Source organism: Palaemon carinicauda, chromosome 12, assembly GCF_036898095.1.
Source record: "Palaemon carinicauda isolate YSFRI2023 chromosome 12, ASM3689809v2, whole genome shotgun sequence".
Taxonomy (NCBI): domain Eukaryota; kingdom Metazoa; phylum Arthropoda; class Malacostraca; order Decapoda; family Palaemonidae; genus Palaemon; species Palaemon carinicauda.
In genome coordinates, this window is record NC_090736.1 from 153,402,661 (window position 1) to 153,423,264 (window position 20,604).

Sequence of the window (20,604 nt, forward strand, 5' to 3'; positions counted from 1 at the left end):
ACATTAAAAGTTGAATCGTTGGTTTAAGTTTTGTGCTAGAAATGTTTGTTATGGTAAAAGATTTTAAAGTGTTTACTATTGAGCAAGAGAAAGAGTCAGGCTTGATGTGATCACTCGTAGCCTATTCCTTCTCACATTTTGCTCAGTAGCTGTGGCTGTTTGAGTATTCTGCCGTTACATCGTTGTAAGTCAGGGCATGCAACATGAGAAATGGGGAAACCATAGTAATGACATTTTATTTTATCAAAACAGGTTGCATGAGATTTTGTCTTGTTTGATTGTAAATAGCATGTGGCACTATATTTAATGTATTGTTATTTGCAGTAATTAAGTAAGCCTGCTTTTATTTAATTCAGTAATTAGTTGATTCAACTTTTGTATTGGTACTCATTTAAGTTTGTTTTACCTTCAGCCACGTGTGGCCAGCTGTGCATGACTTGGAACGACTTACAGGCATGTACCGAAGGGTTAATGTTTGTCCCTTAGGGTCTGGAGCAATTGCTGGTAATCCATTCAATATTGACAGACAAAGTCTTGCTGAAGATCTTGGGTTTGATGAGGCTACTGAGAATAGCATGCAGGCTGTGAGTGATAGAGACTTTGTGGGTATGTTTATTAAACTTTTTTTTTTATTTAAGCTTCTACTGTAAGTTTATTTTAACCCTTTTACCCCCAAAGGACGTACTGGTACGTTTCACAAAAGCCATCCCTTTACCCCCATGGACGTACCGTTACGTCCTTGCAAAAAAATGCTATAAAATTTTTTTTTTCAAATTTTGATAATTTTTTTTTTAGAAAATTCAGGCGTTTTCCAAGAGAATGAGACCAACCTGACCTCTCTATGAAAAAAAATTAAGGCTATTAGAGCAATTTAAAAAAAATATACTGCAAAATGTACTGGGGAAAAAAATAACCCCCCTGGGGGTTAAGGGTTGGAAATTTCCAAATAGCCTGGGGGTAAAAGGGTTAAGTTGATGTTGGTGTTTTGTAGGTATTAAATTATTAGTATTTGTATTGAAACTTGATAACTGCATGTGCACGGAAATTAATACTTCAGACAGTGCTGTGGGTCTAAGAGAGCAACTAACTTATGTGCTATGAATAATTTTTGAATTTTAAAAGCCTGAAGAGATTTTATTTTACTAAAGTTTTTTTATTTTCTTTTTTTGAAATGGATGGTACATAAAGTTTATGAACAATGATACTCAGAAAGGAGAATTTAGGAAAGGCATAATCCAAGGTTATGATATTCACAAACATCTTGTCCCGTTATGGGTAGGATTATGTTATTTTCCCATCCTCAAGATTATCTCAAGTCTAGACAGTCCACTTGTACAGTAGTTCCATTATGTGCTTCTAAATAGGGTACTATTTTTTTTTTACATGGCATAAGCACTCGTGGTAATGTAGTGTCCTTTCAACATCAAGCTTAATTGGTTTCTATGTTTTTCCTTTGGCTTCTCACCCTTCATCTCCCCCAATTTATTCCATTTTCAGTTTACATTTAAGAATAATTCCCCCAGGGGAGCTTTATGAGTATTCAGTCGGAGCCTTCTAAGGATTCAGTCATGTTACTTTGTAGTTTTCTTTAACATATTATCAATAATATTCAGCTCTTATTTTAAATAAAAAGTATGACTGAAACTACCCTATGATAAAATTATTACATGGTATGTTAGGATTGAGAACCAGAACTATGATTACTCCCTCAGACAAACCTCTTTCCATGAGCCCTGATACCTTTAAAAAGTCCTTGAAATTAATAAAGGTGCTAAATGTTTGTCCAAAGAAAGTTTCCCCACTGACGTTATTGTTTCCTATAATTCCCATGCTCAAGGCCTGATTTTTCTAGGCACTTTTGCCCTTTTTTTGCAAGCTGCAACTGTTGAGTAAACTTTGACTTTTTTCCTTTCTATAGTCATAACATATATTGATTTGATTTTTATATTTCTTGTTTGCCATTGAATGAGTAATGCTAACAAGGTTTCTATATCATTCCACTGTTGACATCTTCTGCTGTTCGATTCTGTGCTGATGGTATCGTGATAGTCAGTATGATCATCTGCAACATCTTTTCTATTATAATCTATGAAATCTCCTGCTTAAGTCTGCTAGATGATTCCATTGATATTTTCATTGGAGTTGTCTTGTTCCTTTATCAATAACCTCCATTTTTCAATATTAATCTTACCCGATAATCATGTAGCTGTCAACTCCGTTGCCCGACAGAATTCTACGGACGGGATACGCCAGCGATCGCTATACAAGAGGGGGGTGTACTCACCAGCGCCATCTGTGGCCAGGTACTGCAGTACTTCTTGTCAACACCACCTCAATTTTTCCTCTGTCGTGCCGCCGGCAAGACCTACATGGATACGCTGTTGATTTTGGAGTCTTTGTTCACGGTTTTGGTGAAGTATTGCTCTGAAATTTTAGCCTTCGCTATACAGGAAGCTTTTCCCTTAGCTTAGATAGCTTTTGGATTGATTTTGATTAACGGTATAACGATCTTTGCTTTAATTTGGAACCCCCCTTGACTGTTCTCTGATTCAAGATGTCCGACCATTCTCAAGCTCCTAGACAAAGACGATGTAGTGTTAGGACTTGTAATAGGCGTCTTCCGAAGGCCTCGGTTGATCCTCACACCGTTTGTTCCGACTGTAGGGGAAAATCCTGTCAGTTGGAAGATCGATGTGAGGAATGTGCCGGGCTTTCGGAATTCGATTTTAATGAATTCCTCAAGTATACGGCTAAGTTAGAGAGGGAGAGAGTTAGGAGTTCTCGCTCTTTGGTTTATTCCTCCCCCCATGATCCTCAACCTTTTCCTTCCCCTGTAGTGGCGACCCCCGAACCTATTATTAGTGCTCAGCCTGATATGTCGGATGTGTTACGTGCCATTCAGGCTTTAGGTGATAAGGTGGAGTCTGTAGTGAGTGACCACAAGTTTCTCTTGGCAGATGTCAAGGAACTTAAAGTGAAAAGTGCAGTGGGAAGTGGTAGTGCCAGTGCTGTGCCTAGTGTCAGTGTCAGTGTTGCGCATGAGGATACTTCTGTGCGTGCCAGTCGTCCTCCCAGTCCGGGACCTCTTGCAAGCTCCCAAGCCCAGGGGAGAAGCAATGTCGAAGGGCAAAAGGGTTCGGCAGGCCTTGATCGGCGCACAGTAGTATCCTCAGTGGTTGCGGGCGTATCTTATAGAGATCGTCACTTCCACTCTCAGACGATTGAGCCCTTAATTTCCTCGTCTGCAGAAGAAGTTTCCGGGAGGAAACGCTGGACCCAGGTCTCAAGGCCTCTTAAGCGTAAGGTCCAGACCGAGCGAGTCCAACAGCCCAGGTGTAGCCACTGGGCTAGTTCGGACTCGCCGCAGTCATCTGATGGCTGCACGCCTCCTAAGAGAGGTAAAGCGATGCCTCAACAGACCTCTGCCCCAACTTCTGTTGATCCTAAGTTGGCTATGCTGCAGACTATGCAGTCGCAGCTTGCGGTGTTGATGCAGGAGTTTCAGGCAGAGAAGGTTAACACACCTCCTCCTGCGAGCGCTCCTCCACCTCTGCGCAGTCCACCCTGCCAGACGTATGATGTTGAGGTTCCTCAAGCTACCTCCATGCGTGAGCTGCCGCATTGGGAGTTGCCAGATACCAGCGCTGTGCAGCAACCTCCACTTTCCTTGAGGCAGGAGCCTCTTGCTATGCGGCAACCTCCTCAACACTTGAGGCAGGAGCCTTATGCTTTGCAGCAACCTCCTCTACCCTTGAGGCAGGAGCCTCATGCGTTGCGACAACCTCCTCCATCCTCGAGGCAGCAACCTCTTGCGTTGCGGCAACCTCCACCATCCTTGAGGCAGCAACCTCAACTCTTGCGGCAGCCACCTCCACTCTTGAGGCAAGAACCTCAACTCTTGAGGCGAGAACCTCAACTCTCGAGGCAAGCACCTCAACTCTTGAGGCAAGAGCCTCTCTCTGCGCAGCCACCTCCTCAACCCTTGAGGCAGGCGCAACTCTTGAGGCAGGAACCTCATGCTATGAGGCAGCCACCTCAACGCATGCAGCAACCGCATTCTTCGCAGCATGAGCCTCTTCCCATTCAACATGAACCGCAGACTATGCAGCATGAGCCTCATCCCTTACAGCATTCGCTTCTCACCACGCTTGCGCCTCAGACTCCCGCAGAACCTCCTTCAGCCCAGCCTCATGACTTTGTCATTACCAGCCCTCATCCTCTTCAGCAGAGACTTGATGATGAATCCGCAAGTGCGCATGCACCCGTTCTTCAAGATTCAGCCATTCAGCATACCGCTTTATCGTTACCTCTCGCTTCTCAACCCTCAGGTGATGAGGTTTCTGAGGATGAAGCTGCTCACCTGGAGGATCCTTCTTCTGATGTGGAGGAACCCAAGTCGTTGCCACCCTCCATTGACTTTCGCAAGGTCCTGACTCTGTTCAGAGAGTTATACCCTGAACACTTTGTTTCTGCTACCCCTCGTTCTCCTCCATCCGAGTTTTCTCTAGGCATGCAACCTATTAAGTCTGCCTACACTAAGCTTGTCTTCGCTAGATCATCAAAGAGAGCTTTGAGAATTTTAGGGGATTGGTTGCAGTCCAAGCAGCAACTGGGAAGGACGTCTTTTATGTTTCCTCCTCCTAAGCTGACTTCTAAGTCGGGCGTCTGGTATGCCACGGGAGAGGAACCAGGCTTGGGGATCCCTGCCTCTGCCCAGGCTGACTTCTCAAGTTTGGTTGACTCTCCCCGAAGGTCGGCTATGAGACGCTCTAAGGTCTGCTGGACCTTTTCTGATCTGGACCACTTCTTGAAGGGAGTCTTTCGCGCCTTTGAAATTTTTAATTTCCTCGACTGGTGCCTGGGGGCCTTGAGCAAGAAGACTGCCCCTTCTGACAAAGACTCGGCCATGCTGATCATGTCCTGTATGGACAAAGCAATTCGCGATGGTTCTGGCGAACTTGCTTCTATTTTTGTATCGGGAGTCCTCAAGAAAAGGGAACAACTTTGCTCCTTCCTTTCTACTGGTATCACCTCTTGCCAAAGGTCACAGTTACTATTTGCTCCACTCTCTAAGTTCCTGTTTCCTGAGGATCTAATCAAAGAGATGGCTGCGGCTCTTATACAGAAGGATACGCATGACCTCGTAGCCTCTTCAGCACGTAAGGCTAAGGTTGTACCTTCAGTTCCGAGAACTTACCGCACCCCAGTGGCTGATACACCTGCTACCAGATTTATTCCGCCCTTTCGTGGCAGAGCCCCCAGCCGAGGAAGTACCCGCCCAGACGGTCACAGGGGCAGGTCCAAGAAAGGTGCCAAGTCCACGAAAAGCAAGCATTGACTCTCCTCCTCTCCAGACAGCTGTAGGAGCCAGACTCAAGACCTTCTGGCAAGCCTGGGAAAGAAGAGGTGCAGACGCCCAGTCTGTCAAGTGGCTAAGGGAGGGTTACAGGATTCCGTTCTGCCGCAATCCCCCTCTGACCACTTCTCCCATCAACCTCTCTCCCAACTACAAGGAAAAGGACAAGAGGCTAGCGTTACATCAAGAGGTGTCGCTCCTGTTACAGAAGGAGGCAGTGGTGATAGTCCGGGATTATCAATCCCCGGGCTTTTACAACCGTCTCTTCCTGGTGGCCAAGAAGACAGGAGGTTGGAGACCGGTGCTGGACGTCAGTGCGCTCAATGCTTATGTCACCAAGCAGACGTTCACTATGGAGACGACGAAGTCGGTCCTAGCAGCGGTCAGGCAGGAGGACTGGATGGTATCGTTGGATCTGAAAGACGCCTACTTTCACGTTCCCATCCATCCAGACTCCCAACCTTTTCTGAGATTCGTCTTTGGAGAGGTTGTGTACCAATTCCAAGCCCTGTGTTTTGGCCTAAGCACGGCACCTCTGATGTTTACGCGACTGATGAGGAATATTGCGAAATTCCTTCACTTGGCGGACATCAGAGCCTCCCTTTATTTAGACGACTGGCTTTTAAGAGCCCCCACAAGTCGTCGCTGTCTGGAGAGTCTCAGATGGACTTTGGACTTGACCAAGGAACTGGGTCTATTGGTCAATTTAGAGAAGTCCCAGCTTATTCCTTCCCAAACCATCGTTTACCTGGGAATGGAGATTCAGAGTCAAGCTTTTCGGGCTTTTCCGTCGGCCCCAAGAATCAACCAAGCCCTAGAGTGCATCCTGAGCATGCTGAAGAAGAACAGATGCTCGGTGAGACAGTGGATGAGTCTAACAGGGACCCTGTCATCGTTAGCCCTGTTCACCGAGTTAGGGAGACTCCACCTCCGCCCCCTTCAGTACCATCTAGCAGCTCACTGGGACAAGGATATGATGCTCGAGGCGGTCTCTATTCCTGTTACCAAAGAGATGAAGACTACTCTAATGTGGTGGAAGAGCAACATCCTTCTCAAGGAGGGTCTCTCTTTAGATGTTCAGACCCCCGATCTTCATCTCTACTCGGACGCATCAGACTCGGGCTGGGGCGCGACCTTGGACGGACAGGAATGCTCGGGAACATGGAACAAGGAACAGGAAACGCTTCACATCAATTGCAAGGAGTTGTTGGCAGTACATCTGGCCTTAATGAACTTCAAGTCCCTCCTGCTAAACAAGGTGGTGGAGGTGAACTCCGACAACACCACACCCTTGGCGTACATCTCCAAGCAGGGAGGGACTCATTCGAGGAAGCTGTGCGAGATAGCAAGGGACCTCCTCATTTGGTCAAGAAGTCGAAACCTCATGCTGGTAACGAGATTCATTCAGGGCAATATGAATGTCTCGGCAGATCGCCTCAGCAGGAAGGGTCAAGTCATCCCCACAGAATGGACCCTTCACAAGAACGTGTGCAACAGGCTTTGGGCCTTGTGGGGTCAGCCAACGATAGATCTGTTCGCTACCTCGATGACCAAGAGGCTCCCATTGTACTGTTCCCCGATCCCAGACCCGGCAGCAGTTCACGTGGATGCTTTTCTGCTGGATTGGTCCCACCTCGATCTGTATGCATTCCCGCCGTTCAAGATCATCAACAGAGTTATTCAGAAGTTCGTCTCTCACGAAGGGACACGGCTGACGTTGGTTGCTCCCCTTTGGCCTGCAAGAGAATGGTTCACAGAGGTACTCCAATGGCTGGTCGACGTTCCCAGGACTCTCCCTCTAAGAGTGGACCTTCTACGTCAACCTCACGTAAAGAAGGTACACCCAAGCCTCCACGCTCTTCGTCTGACTGCCTTCAGACTATCGAAAGACTCTCTAGAGCTAGAGGCTTTTCGAAGGAGGCAGCCAGAGCGATTGCCAGAGCAAGGAGGATATCCACTCGCAGAGTCTATCAATCCAAGTGGGAAGTCTTCCGAAGCTGGTGCAGAGCCAATGCAGTTTCCTCTACCAGTACCACTGTAACCCAAGTTGCTGACTTCCTGTTACATCTTAGGAATGTTAGATCTCTTTCGGCTCCTACGATCAAAGGGTACAGAAGTATGTTGGCAGCAGTTTTCCGCCACAGAGGCTTGGATCTTTCCTCCAACAAAGATCTACAGGACATCCTTAGGTCTTTCGAGACCTCTAAAGAACGTCGCTTGTCCACTCCAGGCTGGAATCTAGACGTAGTCTTAAGGTTCCTTATGTCACCTAGATTTGAACCTCTCCAGTCAGCCTCTTTCAAAGACCTTACTCTCAAAACTCTTTTCCTCGTCTGCCTTGCAACAGCCAAAAGAGTTAGTGAGGTTCACGCCTTCAGCAGGAACATAGGATTCACATCTGAAACAGCTACATGTTCCTTACAGCTCGGTTTTTTGGCAAAAAATGAACTTCCTTCACGTCCTTGGCCTAGATCGTTCGAAATTCCTAGCCTTTCCAACATGGTGGGTAACGAACTAGAGAGAGTTCTTTGCCCTGTCAGAGCTCTAAAGTACTATCTTAAAAGGTCAAAGCCTATACGAGGGCAATCAGAGGCCTTATGGTGTGCCATTAAGAAACCTTCGATGCCTATGTCCAAGAACGCAGTTTCTTATTACATAAGGCTTCTGATTAGAGAAGCTCATTCTCACATGAAGGATGAAGACCTTGCTTTGTTGAAGGTAAGGACACACGAAGTGAGAGCTGTGGCTACTTCAATGGCCTTCAAACAGAACCGTTCTCTGCAGAGTATTATGGATGCAACCTATTGGAGGAGCAAGTCAGTGTTTGCATCATTCTATCTCAAAGATGTCCAGTCTCTTTACGAGAACTGCTACACCCTGGGACCATTCGTAGCAGCGAGTGCAGTAGTAGGTGAGGGCTCAACCACTACATTCCCTTAATCCCATAACCTTTTTTTTAACCTTTCTCTTGAATGCTTTTATTGTTGTTTTTGGGTTGTTACGGTAGGCTAAGAAGCCTTCCGCATCCTTGTTGATTTGGCGGGTGGTCAATTCTTTCTTGAGAAGCGCCTAGGTTAGAGGTTGTGTTGAGGTCCTTTAGTATGGGTTGCAGCCCTTTATACTTCAGCACCTTAGAGTTATTCAGCCTCCTAAGAGGACCGCTGCGCTCAGTAAGGAAGACGTACTTATTAAAGGCAGAGTAATGGTTCAAGTCGACTTCCTTACCAGGTACTTATAATTTCATTTGTTATTTTGAATAACTGATAATATGAAATACGGGATACTTAGCTTCTTGATTAACATGTACACTGGTTTTCACCCACCCCCCTGGGTGTGAATCAGCTACATGATTATCGGGTAAGATTAATATTGAAAAATGTTATTTTCATTAGTAAAATAAATTTTTGAATATACTTACCCGATAATCATGATTTAATTGACCCACCCTTCCTCCCCATAGAGAACCAGTGGACCGAGGAAAAATTGAGGTGGTGTTGACAAGAAGTACTGCAGTACCTGGCCACAGATGGCGCTGGTGAGTACACCCCCCTCTTGTATAGCGATCGCTGGCGTATCCCGTCCGTAGAATTCTGTCGGGCAACGGAGTTGACAGCTACATGATTATCGGGTAAGTATATTCAAAAATTTATTTTACTAATGAAAATAACATTATTCACACCTTTGTAATGGACTGGTATCTGAATCACTGTGTATGCACACTACTTCCATGAAAAGACTTTACTTTTTAAGGTGGGTGGAAGATAATCTCTTGTGGGTTTGTGCATCTCAAGTCCATCTGACTCATTATGATCAAGTGAATCATGATGGTTATGTCAAATGTGTATAGAATGACTGGTATTTTACGCGAGCAAGGCTACTCCAACATAGCTCATATTTCATTTATATCTAAATATCTTGTAAATTAGGCTGTGCAAGGAACTATCTTGACCCAGAGTGGTGAAATTAATTGATATACTTCATCTGAATTTCTTTCAACCTAAAACCACCACAGCTTCTACATGGAAGCTTAATATCCAACAAAGAACTACGTACCTGGTCCAGTCCCCTGGTAGCTTAGATTAGCTATCTGCAGGACAAAATTTTAAAGTTTACCTCTCTTGCAGGTAATTTTGAATTTAAATGCCATTGATTTTATTCTGACAAAGTGGAATAAAACCACTGCTATGGTTTAATTTGGTTTCTCAGGTTGTGTGAACCCTGTGTGTTTGGCTTGGTTGAAAGAGGGTCGTGGAACTTTTATTGCTATACTATCATTGATATGCCAATTACTCTTACATCTCTATTATCATCTGTGTTTTGGAAGTAAAGTAATTTAAAGCATAAGTTAGAAACCAACGCAGCACAGCTGAAGAAATAAAAACCTTTAGCACTGTCAACAGTATTCTACTGCAATGCATAATGTAAGCAGTACCCCCTTTGAGGTTTGTGATGCCTGTTCTCGAGTTTCATTTTCTTACTGACATAAGCTTGCTTAATTTGGTACAATATTTCAGGCATCACTAGACAGGCCCCTATTTTTACATTTTATCTGGTAAATGCCCATCCTGGGATAATTGTTGTTATTATTATTAGGATTTAGTTCAAGTAGACCTCTTGTTAAAATACTGAACTTTTATTGGAGTGGCCAAAACTGGTTTACTTTCTCAACTTTTTTGTGAATGACCAAAACTGTCTTACTAACTCAACTTTCTTATGAATGGCCAAAGCTGGTTTACAAGGGCCTGATGAGGTCAGGAAAGTTGTATGGCCAATCATTTCCTGAACTTTAATGTACAGAAACCCTGTTGGTCATTTAAACTTGCCTTCTATGATGAACGCTGTGGAATAACATGATAGTTATGTAAAGTTGTAGAATTAATGCATTTCAATTAGATTGAGTCTTGCCTCTGCTAAATTGACAAGACAAAACAAATCTAGATTGAAAAATTATACAAGTAGTAAACAGAAAACATGTACATTTAATGATATGAATATCATTGAAGCATTGAATTGAAGATTTGGCGCAATCATATGACCAATATATCAACTATTACAAAAGTATTTTTCTGCGAAATCTCTCAGCCTAAATAAGAAATATATGTAAAACCATGTACAGTATTTCATTTTCAGTAGTTGAGAGATATGATGAAAATGATTCTCAAGAAAGAACACATAGTACTAAAAAAAAAATATTAACATTCATGAAACATTAAAGGAATGAGAGAGCTTGGAAGGACAGGTGGAGAGATTCTCTAGTTGGAAAGGTCTTTTCCGGCAACAAACTGTCATTTCTCATGTTTTAGCAGCCTCATGTCATTTGGTTAGACATTTGAAAGTAGGGTACTTTTTAGTAGCGTTCTTTACTTAATTACACTAATTAGGATCATAATCCTGTCATATGTAAAGGGTAAATTGAGAAAATAAGTTTTTAAATATTTAACTTAGCCGGTGAATATATAGCTGCAACTCTGTTGCTTGACAGACAAAAAACTGTACTAAAAAACTCGCCAGCGATCGCTATACAGGTTGCGGGTGTGCCCATCAGCGCCAACTGTCGGCCAGATACCAAACTCCATGTAAACAAAGACTCAATTTTCTCTCTGTCGACGTGTCGACAAGACGTACTTTACTCGCTGTTGCAACTGGAGATTTTCACATCATCTTTGGTGAAGTACTATATTCTGGTTTTGAGCTTTCGCTGTGCAGGGTTTTTCTTCAAATAAATCCTTGAACTCTTTTTTGTATCGGATTCATTGTTGATGACTTAGATCGTTTTTTGGAATTTTCCCTTGACCAATTCAAAATGGCTGACCTTTCACAAGTTCCCAAGTTTAGAAAATGCAATGCTAGGGACTGTTCTAGGCGTCTTCCGAAGGCTTCTCTCGACCCTCACACTGTTTGTTCCAATTGTCGGGGTAAAACCTGTCAATTGGAAGATCGGTGTGAGGAATGCGTGAGCCTTTCGGAATTCGATTTTATCGAATTTGAAAAGTACACACGCAGGCTAGAGAGAGATAGAATTAGGAGAAGTTCTTCTAGGTCTATTGATGTTTCCTCTCCTCATGCCCCACAACCTATTCCTTCCCCTGTAGTGGTTGTTCCTAACCCCCCTCCTAGCACTCAGGAACCATCGATGGCTGACATGATGCGTGCTATCCATGCCCTGGGGGAGAGAGTTGAGTCCCTTGCAAGTGACCGCAATCAACTCATGGCGGATGTTAAGGAGCTAAAGTGCCAAAGTGCCGCGGGAAGTGATAAAGTGCCAAGTGATAGTGTTGTGAACAGTGTTGCGCTTGAGGGTTCGTCTGTTCGTGCCTGTCGTCCTCCTAGTCCGGGACCTCTTGCAAGCTCCCAAGTCCAGGGGAGAAGCAATGTCGCACGACGCATGGGTTCGAGAGGCTTTGATCAGCGAACAGACGTTCCCTCCATGGTATCAGGCGTATCTCCCCAAGATCGCCCCTACCTACGTAAGACGAGAGAGCCCATTTTTACCTCGTCTTCTGAAGGTGTTTCTCGTAAGAAACTTTGGACCAAGGTCTCACGACCTTTAAAGCGTAAATTGGTCCCTTCAGGACAAGTCCAACGTCCCGGTTGTAGCCACTGGGTCAGTTCGGACTCGTTGCCGTCATCTGATGACTGCTCACCGCCTAAGAGAGGCAAAGCGGTACCGCTTCAGTCACTAACCCCGCCTGTCGCCGCACCTGCTCCCGTAGACCCTAAATGGGCTTTGCTGCAAGACATGCAGTCCAAGCTTACGTCTTTGATGCAGGACTTTCATGCGGAGAAGGTTGCTACCGTACCTTCTGGCCAACAACCTTCCAAGCGATCGGTTGTGCGTCCTGTTGACGCTGAGGTAACCTTCTCGCGTCTACCAGTTGAGGTGGTTCCTCCACCGATGCGATCCAGTGTGGGTTGCCAGCCGCACGTTGACGTTAAGCGACGCTCGGAGGTGGTTGTTGACGTTCAGTACGTTCAACAACCATCAGAGGTGACTTGTTTTGACGCGGTGCGTCAACCTCCGCAACCCGGTGTGGTTTCCACTGCTCAACCCAGACGGTCTAGACAGTCTCGGGTGGACGCTGTGCGTCCTCGCGCTCCCATGGTTGTTGACAGTTCACAGACTGTGCAGCAGTTCCATGACGTTGCGTCCGGCTCCGTCACGCATGCACAAGTGCGACCGGACTCAGCGAACCAGACGTTGCCCACTCCGTTGCCGTTTCCTCATCAGTTTTCGGATGAGGAACTTTCTGATGAGGATGTTGCTGAACAACAAGACGATCAACAGTCAGAACTGGACGAGCCCAAGTCAACTCAACCATCTTTGGACTTTAGAAAAGTCTTGGCTGTATTCAAAGAGTTGTTTCCTGACCAGTTTATTTCTGTGGCTCCTCGTTCTCCGCCGTCAGAGTTTGTATTAGGCATTGTATTAGGCATGCCTTCTACCGCACCTGCCTTTACTAGACTCGTCCTCGCACGCTCATCCAAGAGAGCTTTGCGGCTGATAGGAGACTGGTTAGAGTCCAAGAAGAGTTTAGGGAAGACAGCATTTGCCTTTCCCCCATCTAAACTCTCTTCTAGATCGAGCGTCTGGTATGCCACGGGAGAAGTTCTCGGCTTGGGAGTTCCTGCCTCTGCCCAGGGCGACTTCTCAAGTCTTGTAGACTCTCCCCGCCGCCTTGCCATGAGACGCTCGAAGATCTGTTGGTCACCATCGGACCTGGACCACCTTATGAAAGGGATCTTTAGGGCTTTTGAAGTCTTTAACTTTTTAGACTGGTGCTTAGGAGCCCTGAGCAGGAAAATCTCTTCGACAGATAAAGATATTTCTTTGCTCATTATGTCCTGCATGGACAAGGCCGTCCGTGATGGGTCCAATGAGCTAGCTGCCTCATTCACGTCCGGAGTCCTGAAAAAGCAAGAGTCTCTCTGCTCGTTCCTGTCTGCTGGAGTTACACCATGCCAGAGATCTGAACTTCTCTTTGCTCCCCTTTCCAAGTGCCTGTTTCCAGAAGTCTTGGTAAAGGAAATTGCTGCTTCGTTAGTTCAGAAGGACACTCACGATCTAGTTGCGTCCTCAGCTCGCAAAGCTCCCCCTTTGCCTTCACCTTCCGCTAGACCGAGGATAGACACTCCAGCGTCTCGCTTTATTTCGCCCTTTCGTGGCAGAGCCTCCAGCAGAGGAGGTGCTCGTGCCGAAGGGAAGCGAGGGAAGAGGAAAGGATCCAAGTCCTCTAAGGGCAGAGTCTGACTGCCCGCAACTTCAGACAGGAGTGGGAGCCAGACTCAAGAACTTCTGGCAAGCCTGGGAGAGGAGAGGCGCAGATTCACAATCTGTGAAGTTACTCAGAGAGGGGTACAAAATCCCTTTTGTACGCAAACCCCCTCTAGCAACGTCTCCCATCGATCTCTCTCCCAGGTACAGAGAGGAAGAAAAGAGACAAGCCCTGAAACTGGAAGTGTCTCTTTTGCTAGAGAAGGGAGCGGTGGTCAAAGTCTCGGACCTTCAATTGCCGGGATTTTACAACCGCCTCTTCCTAGTTTCAAAGAAGACAGGAGGGTGGAGACCGGTGCTAGACGTCAGTGCTCTGAATGTCTTTGTCACAAAGACGAAGTTCTCCATGGAGACCACAAAGTCAGTCTTAGCAGCGGTCAGAAGGGAAGACTGGATGGTCTCGCTAGACCTAAGGGACGCCTACTTCCACGTCCCCATTCACTCAGACTCCCAACCTTTTCTGAGATTCGTTTTCGGAAATGTGGTCTACCAGTTTCGGGCCCTGTGCTTTGGCCTAAGCACAGCTCCTCTCGTGTTTACGAGGCTGATGAGGAATGTGGCCAAATTCCTCCACTTATCGGACATCCGAGCCTCCCTTTATTTGGACGACTGGCTTCTCAGAGCCTCTTCCAGTCTTCGCTGTCTGAAGGATCTCAAGTGGACTCTAGATCTGACCAAGGAATTGGGACTCCTAGTCAATTTGGAAAAGTCGCAACTGGTCCCATCCCAAACTATTGTGTATTTAGGGATGGAGATTCACAGTCTAGCTTTTCGGGCTTTTCCGTCGGCCCCCAGAATAGATCAAGCCCTGTTATTCATCCAGAACATGCTGAAGAAGGAACGCTGCTCAGTCAGGCTGTGGATGAGTCTGGTAGGGACGCTGTCATCCCTGGAACAATTTGTGTCACTAGGAAGACTACACCTCCGTCCTCTTCAATACCATCTAGCTTTTCACTGGAAAAAGGACAAGATGCTAGAAGCGGTCTCGATCCCGATTTCCGAAAAGATAAAGTCTTGTCTGACTTGGTGGAAGGACAATATCAACCTAAGAGAGGGTCTTCCCCTGGCTGTTCAGACTCCCAACCACGTTCTCTTCTCGGACGCATCGGACTTGGGCTGGGGCGCGACACTAGACGGTCGGGAATGCTCAGGACTGTGGAACTCAAGTCAGAGGAGCATGCATATCAACTGCAAGGAGCTGTTGGCAGTACATCTGGCCTTGAAAAGCTTCAAGTCTCTCCTTCGAGGCAAAGTGGTGGAAGTAAACTCAGACAACACCACGGCCTTGGCGTACATCTCCAAACAAGGAGGTACCCACTCACTGACGTTGTACGAGATCGCAAGGGACCTGCTCATCTGGTCAAAAGGTCAAGACATCTCCCTAGTAACGAGGTTCATCCAAGGCAGCTTGAATGTCATAGCAGATTGTCTCAGTCGGAAAGGGCAAGTAATTCCAACAGAATGGACCCTCCACAAGGATGTGTGCAAGAGACTTTGGGCCACTTGGGGCCAACCAACCATAGATCTCTTTGCAACCTCGCTGACCAAGAGGCTTCCAATCTATTGCTCCCCAGTCCCGGACCCAGCAGCAATACATATAGATGCCTTCCTCCTAGATTGGTCACATCTGGATCTCTATGCATTCCCACCGTTCAAGATTGTCAACAAGGTACTGCAGAAGTTCGCCTCTCACGAAGGGACAAGGTTGACGTTAGTTGCTCCCCTCTGGCCCGCGAGAGAATGGTTCACCGAGGTACTTCGATGGCTAGTAGACGTTCCCAGAAGTCTTCCTCTAAGGGTAGACCTTCTACGTCAGCCACACGTAAAGAAGGTACACCAAAGCCTCCACGCTCTTCGTCTGACTGCCTTCAGACTATCGAAAGACTCTCGAGAGCTAGAGGCTTTTCGAAGGAGGCAGCCAGTGCGATTGCTAGAGCAAGGAGAGCGTTCACCATTAGAGTCTACCAGTCGAAGTGGGAAGTCTTCCGAGACTGGTGCAAGTCAGTTTCTGTATCCTCGACCAGTACCTCTGTAGCTCAAATAGCTGATTTTCTCTTATACCTGAGAAAAGGACGATCCCTTTCAGCTCCCACTATCAAGGGCTACAGAAGCATGTTGGCATCGGTCTTCCGGCATAGAGGCTTAGATCTTTCCAACAATAAAGATCTTCAAGACCTCCTTAAGTCTTTTGAGACCACCAAGGAGCGTCGTTTGGCTACCCCTGGATGGAATTTAGACGTGGTGCTAAGATTCCTCATGTCAGACAGGTTTGAGCCTTTACAGTCAGCCTCCCTGAAAGATCTCACTCTTAAGACTCTTTTCCTGGTATGCTTAGCCTCGGCTAAAAGAGTCAGTGAGATTCATGCCTTCAGCAAGAACATCGGATTTTCGTCAGAAAAAGCCACCTGTTCGCTGCAACTTGGTGTTCTAGCCAAAAATGAGCTGCCTTCTCGGCCTTGGCCTAAATCTTTCGATATTCCCAGCTTATCGGAGATCGTAGGCAATGAACTAGAAAGAGTCTTATGCCCTGTTAGAGCTCTTAAGTTCTATTTAAAGTGTACCAAACTTTTACGAGGCCAATCTGAAGCTTTATGGTGTTCAGTTAAGAAACCATCTTTGCCTATGTCAAAGAATGCTTTATCATACTTTATCAGATTGTTAATACGAGAAGCTCATTCACATCTGAGTGAGGAAGACCGAGCTTTGCTTAAGGTGAAGACGCACGAAGTTAGAGCTGTAGCAACTTCCGTGGCCTTTAAGCAAAATAGATCTCTGCGAAGTATAATGGACGCAACCTATTGGAGAAGCAAGTCAGTGTTCGCGTCTTTTTATCTAAAGGATGTCCAGTCTCTTTACGAGAACTGCTACACACTGGGACCATTCGTAGCAGCGAGTGCAGTAGTGGGTGAGGGCTCAACCACTACAATTCCCTAATTTCATATCCTTTTAATCTGTCTCTTGAAATGTTTTTAATGTTGTTTTTTATGGGTTGTCCGGAAGGCTAAGAAGCCTTTCGCATCCTGGTTGATTTGGCGGGTGGTCAAAGTCATTTCTTGAGAGCGCCCAGATTAGGGGTTTGATGAGGTCCTGTTGTATGGGTTGCAGCCCTTGATACTTCAGCTCCTAGGGGTCTATCAGCATCCTAAGAGGATCGCGAGGCTCCGTAAGGAAGACGTACTTATAAGGCAGAGTAATCGTTTAAGTCGACTTCCTTACCAGGTACCTATTTATTTTGTTTTTGTTATTTTGATAGCTTCTAAAATGAAATAAAAACTCTCAGCTCATAAAATGTAAACATATTTTACTGGTCTCTACCCACCTCCCTGGGTGTGAATCAGCTATATATCCACCGGCTAAGTTAAATATTTAAAAATGATATTTTAATTATAAAATAAATTTTTGAATATACTTACCCGGTGAATATATAAATTAAATGACCCTCCCTTCCTCCCCAATAGAGACGCAGTGGGACGAGGAGAAAATTGAGTCTTTGTTTACATGGAGTTTGGTATCTGGCCGACAGTTGGCACTGATGGGCACACCCGCAACCTGTATAGCGATCGCTGGCGAGTTTTTTTGTACAGTTTTTTGTCTGTCGAGCAACAGAGTTGCAGCTATATATTCACCGGGTAAGTATATTCAAAAATTTATTTTATAATTAAAATATCATTTTTGCAACATAAAACAAAATTTTTCATGCATCCCATCAGTCATACAGTCATTAACAAACATTGAGGCTACAGATGATGGCTCTTTATGAGTCTTGGAAAAATAAGTTGTGTTGCATTGTGAATTAGTTATCGAGGATCGTTTTTTTTTTCTTTTTTTATATATAAGTACTGCTCTGGTTTGCTTTAAACTCTTATGGTTGAATTCATTCATTACCATTTTAGTGTTAGGTTTAGTAAGTGATTGATTACTTCTTGTATAGTGTATAGTACTGTATATCCACATGCCCATCTTATTCATTATATAAAGTCTTTTTTTTGGGGGGGGGGGACTGAATATCAAATTAATCCAAATAGCATTTCACCTTGAAAGTAAAAGAAAAGAACTTGAAAACTAACATGGTTAAGTATGGATTTTGATGAAGGAATAATTTTAGAGTATTGAAATATCGATGAGGTGACTAGTTGTGATTTCATGTTGTTATTGAAAGTGTGATTTGATCCAAATTTTTCTCCAGTGGAATATCTCTTCTGGGCAAGTTTGCTGAGCTCGCATCTGAGTCGTCTAGCAGAGGATCTCATTCTCTTCTCAACGAGCGAATTTGGGTTCGTTAAGCTTCACGACGCGTACGCAACTGGCAGTTCCCTTATGCCGCAGAAGAAGAATCCAGATAGCTTGGAACTGGTGAGAGGAAAAGCTGGAACACTGACTGGAAATGTGAGTTGTTTATGCTAATTATGCTGATGAATGAGTTTAGTTTTGTTGACCCTCTTCAGTAGTGTGTATTAATTATTATTGTTACTTGCTATGCTACAACCCTAGTTGAAAAAGCAGGATGCCATAAGCCCATAGGTTCCAACAGGGAAAATAGCCCACTGGGGAAAGGATATAAGGAAACAGATAGAATAGTGTGCACGAGTACCTTGCATATGTTGAAAAGTAAAGAAATTGCTTGGGAGCTCCCCGCCAAAAAAAAAAGTATATAGGACAATAGAACTTCATTATTGGGGACTCGTGGAATGAAAGCAATGAATCTAAGAATGAAAATTTTATGTAAAAGAGGAATTTGCATGAGGAAGCTAGATAGGAAATTTCAGTGAGGGTATTGAGTAGAGCACTGTAATAAACACCTTTAGTCTTGTAAAACCATTATGAACCATTATGTTAGGCTTCTTGAGAGGAGTGAAGTATGCAGAGCAATATAGAATTATCATCATCATCAGTGTTGTAAGAGAATTTAACAAGACCAGTCTTATTTCTTTATTTTCTCATGGCTAGCTCAAAGGATTTGTTTTGGATGACCTCGGAGGTAGCAGCAGTAGGGGATTCAGCATTATGAAGCTTTATCTGTGGTGGATAATGGGGGAGGGTGGGCTGTGGCACCCCTAGCAGTACCAGCCTAACTGGGTTGAGTCCCTTGTCAGGTTGGGAAGAACGTACAGAGAGAGGTTCCCTTTTTTGTTTCATTTGTTTGATGTCGGCTACCCCCCAAAATTGGGGGAGGTTCCTTGGTATATGTATGTATAATAGATTAAAATTGGCGCAGCTAACTCTGAAAAGACCAAGGGGAATGGATGAAAATTAAACATCAGAAAGCCCTTCAGCTAAACCTGATAAAGACATTTATTAGAATTTTTAGTGTTGATTAGTGTGCCTTGAAAGTTGTACTGTAAGTAATGCTCTCTCTTATACAGAAAATTATTAATGACAATGGTACTGAAATGCTACTGGTGTCAGGTTGGAGCTTATAATTCTAACCAACATAAATTTCCATTTAGTGTTTTTTCATCTTAAAGGTCCTTAGAGGGTATCACTGCTCATCATACCATTCATTACACACTAATGGTAATATTTGAGCATCTCTATGGCCTCCTCTCTAGGTCTAGCTTATGTTCTTTCTTCATTTTGCATTTTATTCATTCTCTTTTGTATTTCCTTACTTAATATTCATTACTTCCAAATTTTCAGTTTTCATTAAAGAATAATTCATGTACTTGAAAGAACAGTGAAGGTAAGCCTTAATGGGGGATTTTGAGGAGAGAGAAGTCTAATTGGAAAGGGATCTCTGGTAGTGGTATCACTCGCCCCAGTTTTAATACCGACACCCTTTAGGGGTGAGCGAGGTGGATATATTACTAGCATTCCATGCAAATTTTTTTTCTGGTATATTTAGCAGTATTTATACCTTTGAAATGGTGCTTTAAGGAGCATTTCACGGAGCGACACAGGTTTCTTGCCTAGAAATAGATTTTTCCTTCGTCAAAATCCCTTAATTATAACAAACCAGAAAGTCAGGAAATGCCCAGGCCTCAAATAAGTATCTTCCTTTAGTGGGTTAATGCACGAGGTATATTTTTGCAGACATTACTTTAGTGTCTCTGCAGCATCCCTTTGTACCTTAGCTTCACCCACTGTTGAATTTTTTACTTTTCCTCTTTCCCTTTCCTGTCTAATCTCTTAGTTTTTGCTTCATTGTGCTACTTTAAGACTCTCCCCTCTCCTCCATTAGGTCTTGACACTGAATGGCCTTCCCAGACCCAGTTCTTGGCCATTTCACCAACATCCAATTAAATCTTATTAAGTCCCTGCACACAAAGGATAGATGTAAAGGGAGGGACTTATTGTAGATAAATCATCCAGATATTGCATGAAAAAAATTTAACTTGAAAATTCTATTATTTCTGGATGTATATGAATAATTTAGTGGGTTATGAAAATATCCATCAGAGTGAAGTTTAAGCCATAATTCATGGTGCTTGTGAGATATAGAGCTATTTAGACTGATTGGTCTGTAACTTCTTTAATTAGACATGCAATTATACAGTATTTATTTGGACTTGAGTTCTGTATGATACTAGATTTAGCTGCTCATTGAAGGATCCAGTATTAAAGATAGGCAGTATAGCCAGTCCAAGTAACTTAAATAATCCTTTGCTTATGAATTTTGTGTAAAGTTTGACTTTGGGTATTGCTTCATCAACCTAATAATGTGTTTGTGTGGTTAGCTTTGTGGCTTCTTGATGGTTATGAAAGGACTCCCTTCTACCTACAACAAGGACTTGCAGGAAGACAAGCTAAAATTGTTCGAGACTGCAAAGGTTCTTGCTGGTGTACTGCAAGTAATGGCTGGCACAGTACAAACTTTAAAGGTACTTTCCATACTTTTCTTGTATATACAAGTATACTCTATTTTAGGATTTCTTATTCTATTTTGAGAGGTACTGTATAGTACAGTATAGATTATCTTGTTGAATATTGTATAAGTGACCTGCTCTTTGATAAGTGTTCAACCTATGTTTATTTTTAC

General features: G+C 44.2%; 2 protein-coding genes across 2 annotated transcripts in view; one reads left to right on the plus strand and one right to left on the minus strand.

The window, feature by feature from the left end:
* LOC137651338 (F-box only protein 32-like) overlaps positions 1-20,604 on the minus strand; it is a 203,417-nt gene that overhangs the window by 144,879 nt on the left and 37,934 nt on the right. The window lies entirely within an intron of this gene.
* The window catches only part of LOC137650449 (argininosuccinate lyase-like), an 87,309-nt gene that overhangs the window by 56,158 nt on the left and 10,547 nt on the right, over positions 1-20,604 (plus strand). The window contains exons 6-8 of the mRNA XM_068383675.1: positions 413-606; positions 17,815-18,014; positions 20,303-20,446. Coding sequence (XP_068239776.1) covers positions 413-606; positions 17,815-18,014; positions 20,303-20,446 — 538 coding nt within the window. The remainder of the gene's footprint in view (positions 1-412; positions 607-17,814; positions 18,015-20,302; positions 20,447-20,604) is intronic.